A 4702-nucleotide genomic window follows, 5' to 3' on the forward strand; every position below is an offset into this window, starting at 1 on the left:
TATTAAGATGATTCTACAGTTATAAGGGTCAACTAATCCAATAATTGCATCTCTATCCAAAACATAGACAGAAACTGACATGCCACTTTAAACAGCTATAAATGGAGTTATACATGTCCCATAAATGTGATTCTAGACTTTTTAGAAATCTTAGAAAATTATAAACAACTTTGTTGTAAATAGCTAAGGCTAATTCTACTAGTAAGAAGGCCCTACAGTAAGAACAAGGAAACCCTGTCTGGGTTTGGGCAGAAACAGCCACAGAGATTTAAGCAAGTATAATTCAAGATCTACTTAACCAAAAATCATGCCATTTAGCTTTTTCAAAGCTTAATAAAAGTACTACAACTCATGTATTTTCATCAAGTCATGATTCATAACTTAACTGAGCCAATTAATTCCAACATGCAGAACTGTTCAGAGTAGGAGCAAGGCAATACAGGGCATTTGTTATTTTTATAACTCTTAAAATATAATTCCTAAACTCCTGAAATTTTTACCAGACAACAACAATAACCTTATTAGGACTTATACTTGGCCATGCAGCACGAGGCACGACGGCACGGCACGAAGCCCGTTTTTTTAGCCCGACACGAGCACGGCCCGGCCCGATGACATGCGGGCCCGGGCTGGCCCGGCCCGAGAGAGCAGGCCGTGCCTGGGCCGCTGCTCAGGCCCGTGGGCCAGCACGGCACGGCCCGGCCTGAGACAGCCGGCCCGGCAGCGGCCCGGCCACCCCCCTCCTGGCCAGCTGGCCTTGGCCTCCTCCCCTCCCGCTCCCGGCCTCTCCGCGGCCCAGCTCGCTGCTCGGCCCAGCGTCCGTCCCCGCCTCCCCCCGCTCCTCATATATAAGCCGCACGCCGCGGCCGCCTCTCACACCCTGAACCCTAGCTCATTTCTCGTCTCTCTCGCCTCGCTGGCTCGCTCTCATCTCTCTCGCCTCGCCTCGCTCTCGGCTCTTGCACTCGCAGTCTCGCCTCCATCCTCCCCGACTCCGGTGAGGTGACCTCGACGCCTCCCCCCTCCTCATATATAAGCGCACGCCGCGGCCGCGGCGGCTCTCACACCCCCGAACCCTTGCTCATTTCATGGCCTCGCCTCGCTCTCGGCTCTCACGGTCTCCGTCATCCCCGACTCCGGTGAGGTGACCTCGACGGTCCGCCTGTCGCCGGCGAGCAGCTCCCTACTTCTCCTACCTGATCCCCTCCCTGTTCCCTCTCCGCCTCTCCCTTCTCCCTCTCTCTATCTCCCCTCTAGATCTCGTTGATTATGTGAGTTGGTTGTCTCTGTTTGTCCCTCCTCCGCCGTCCGCCGTCGTTGCTGACTGAGTGTCGTCTTCTCTCTCGTCGTCTTCTCCGGCACCGGGCTCCGGCTGCGCAGGTGAAACCCTAACCCTAACCCTAACCCTAACCCTAACCCTAACCCTAACCCTAACCCTAACCCTAACCCTAACCATGTTCTAATAAAGTCTTTTTCTATTGTTTCGTCTTCTCTTTCAATGTATGCTTCTGATGTCTTCTTCCATTGTTTCGCAGGTCGGTAGCCGATGCATCGTCTTCTAGCTGCGGCTTAGAGCGTGCAAGGCGGCCACCCGCACCGTCGAGGAACGGGGCTAGAGAGGCGGCCATGGCCGACGAGGATGGCCTCCTGCCGGTTGGCCTGGCCCCAGAGGGCGAGAACGACGACGACACTCGAGCCGACGCTGCTGCGTTGTTCGGTATCGATCTTGGGGACGGCTCTGCTGCTCCGATCGATGTGGACGCGGACGGTGGCGAAGGGGCGACGGCGACTGCGAACTCCAACGGCTCTGCTCCTTCAGTTGCTGGAACAGGTAACACTAGTAAGCGCAAATCGCCTGTGTGGGCTGATTTTGAGGAGATCTATGAGGTTATTAATGGTTCTAGAATTTGCACCAAGGCTGTTTGTAAGATGTGCAAATCTACCTTGTCTGCTAGATCTGCTGCTGGCACTGGTCACTTAAAAAGGCACCAAAAATCATGTAGGATTAAAACTGATCAACGTGCTAGGGTTCAATCTAGGCTTTCATACAATCCTGATGGTTCTCTTTATAATTGGGATTATAAACCTGAAGTTGCTAGATCTGAATTATGTCGTTTGATTGCTAAGCTTGATCTGCCTTTAGGAATTGGTGAGACTGATGCTTGGGAAGAATACATTGTTAGAGCTCATAATCCTAGGTTTGTTAAGGTCTCTAGACAGACCACCACTAGAGATCTTGGCAAACTTTTTAATGAACGATGTAATATAATTAAGAACTGTGTGTTGTCTGGTGCTTCTTCTGTTGGTCTGACATCAGACATTTGGTCTGGTAATGCAAAGGAAGACTATATCAGTGTTGTTGCTCACTATGTGTCTACTGACTGGGAGTTGCAGAAAAAGGTAATTGGTCTCCGCTTGATTGAGGTAAAACATACTGGTGAGAATATTGCAGAAAAAGTTGCTTGTGTGATTGAAGAATTTGGTTTGCTTGACAAAGTGTTCTCTGTTACTCTTGACAATGCTTCTTCCAATGCTAAGGCTATGGAAACATTGACACCTATGTTTGCTGGTTATCTGGGTTCTGAACCTGCACCTACACCTTTAGATCCTAATAAGGTTAAGTATCATCTTGTGCATCAACGTTGTGCTTGCCATATTATTAATCTGATAGTAAAATCTGGCTTAAAAAGGTTCAAACCTTACACTGAGGATTTCAGAACTGCTATTAACTTTTTGAATTCATCTAATCAAAGGATTGCTTTGTTCAAGAACTTTTGCATTGCTAAGGGTGTTAGACCTAGAAAATTTGGTTTGGATATGGATGTTAGATGGAATGCTACATATCTTATGCTTAAACACCTGCTTCCATATAAGGATGTTTTTTCTGTCTTCATTAATTCCAACTATGGCTCAACGTTGTTAACTGCAAGTCACTGGTATATTGCTGATAAAATACTTGAATTCCTGGAAGTTTTTTATGACTCCACAGTCACTCTTTTTGGTGTTTACTATCCAACTAGTCCACTTATTCTGCACCATCTGCTAGATATTATAACTCATTTGCATGAAAGTTCAAATGACCAGAATCTGTTTTCTATTGTCTATCCTATGAAGCTTAAATACCTAAAATACTGGAAGGACATACCTCTACTGTATTCATTTGCATTCATTCTTGATCCTAGAGGTAAATTGAGAGGTTTATTTAATGTTCTTACCATAATGCAACAAAAAACTGGTTTTGACTACAGTTCTTATTATGGTATTGTGAAAATTGAAATTTTCAAGTTGTTTAACAAGTATGAAGAAAAGTTTGGTGCAGCTAGGTCTCAAAGGAGGGCTGCACATCCTGCAAACATCACAGGTAAGAGGAAGCAGGCATGGGGAAGAATTTTTGGAGGCCCTGGAGCATCTGGTGTTGTTGGACCTTCCCCTGCCTCTGCTCCCAGTCCTTCTTTATCTACTTCTGCTGCTGCTTGTGAGCTATCTGCTTATCTGGACAGTGACAATGTCACTGCATATGAGGATGACTTTGATCTACTTCTCTGGTGGCGTGACCATAAGCTAACATATCCAGTGCTTTCTATCATGGCTAGAGACATTATGTCAGTTCCAGTTTCAACAGTGTCTTCAGAATCTTGTTTCAGCTTGACAGGAAGAATACTTGAGGAGCGGCGCCGTCGACTATTGCCTGAACATGTGGAGATGCTTGCTTGCATAAAAGATTGGGAGTTGGGTGAAAGAAGACTGCAGCATGATGTTGACAACCAAGAACTGGTAGACTCCTTCGAGCATCTCTATCTTGATGAAGATGCATCTACTTCTGGTTCTGGGGCTCCTTCTGCTAGCACATCTGCATCTGTGGCTTCTGGTGGTTCTTGAGTTGAGAGTTGAGATTGAGACAGTGAGACTTGTTTTTGATATGTATCTGTGATGTCTGATGTATCATGTAAACCTTTGAACATGTTTAAGACTTATAAGAGCTGTGCTGCACTCTTTTTCCCTTTCTGGGGTTTCTCACAAGGGTGAGTTTTACCCAGAAAGGTTTTTAATGAGGCAGCATTGCACACAGCTCAGTTATCCTTTTAATTTCCTCTTGTTCAGTTGTTCTCTGTGTCTGTCAGTCTGTGTATGGTTTTGGTTTTTGTTTGAAGCTCTTCTGGGAAAAAAATACTTCAAATTTGAATACTTCTTGTTGAGATGAAATTTTTTATGTGTTTTGAACCATACGGGCCTCGGGCTGGCATGGCCTGGTGATTTGGCCGTGCCTAGCAGGCCGGCACGGCACGGATTTAGGCCCACAGGCCGTGTTCTGGGCTGCTGGCCAGGCACGAGGCCCGCAGCGGCACGGCACCGGAGGCACGGCGTGCCGTGCCGGCCCGACATCCTCCGGGCCGTGCCTGGCCTGTGCCCATGCCGTGCCGAGCCGGGCCGGCCCGATGGCCAAGTATATTAGGACTCCATAAAAATTTCACATTTATTTGAGTAAAATAACTACAGTTATGAAAAAGACAAGACATGACAAGTATCAAGAACCTAGTTGCATAGATATATTTTTACAGCAAAATATTTAAACTAAAACATTCCATATTATAGATCCAGTGCATAGAGAATTTCACAAGGATTCCAAAAAGTCCTCATTTTATATTTTAGGATTTTTCTACAATTTACTAGGACTTTTCAAAGTGGAACATTCAAATCTGCC

General features: G+C 46.3%; 1 protein-coding gene across 2 annotated transcripts; it reads left to right on the top strand.

Annotated features, from left to right (window-relative positions):
• Positions 1 to 1023: 1023 nt before the first annotated feature.
• Positions 1024 to 4107, top strand: LOC136458576 (zinc finger BED domain-containing protein RICESLEEPER 2-like). 2 transcript variants are annotated; one of them, XM_066458522.1, is made up of 3 exons: positions 1024 to 1380; positions 1536 to 3184; positions 3320 to 4107. In XM_066458522.1, exons 2-3 carry the CDS (start codon positions 1627 to 1629, stop codon positions 3877 to 3879), a joined length of 2118 nt encoding a protein of 705 aa, XP_066314619.1. In that variant the 5' UTR covers positions 1024 to 1380; positions 1536 to 1626; the 3' UTR covers positions 3880 to 4107. The 2 variants fall into 2 exon arrangements, with proteins under 2 accessions (XP_066314619.1, XP_066314618.1); XM_066458521.1 differs by having other exon boundaries at positions 1536 to 4107.
• Positions 4108 to 4702: the final 595 nt, after the last annotated feature.

The sequence above is a fragment of the Miscanthus floridulus genome, chromosome 6 (assembly GCF_019320115.1).
Source record: "Miscanthus floridulus cultivar M001 chromosome 6, ASM1932011v1, whole genome shotgun sequence".
Classification (NCBI taxonomy): Eukaryota; Viridiplantae; Streptophyta; class Magnoliopsida; order Poales; family Poaceae; genus Miscanthus; species Miscanthus floridulus.

Coding starts and splice junctions, on each gene's coding strand:
- LOC136458576 (XM_066458521.1), top strand. CDS start 1,627: ATGGCCGACGAGGATGGCCTCCTGCCGGTTGGCCTGGCCCCAGAGGGC.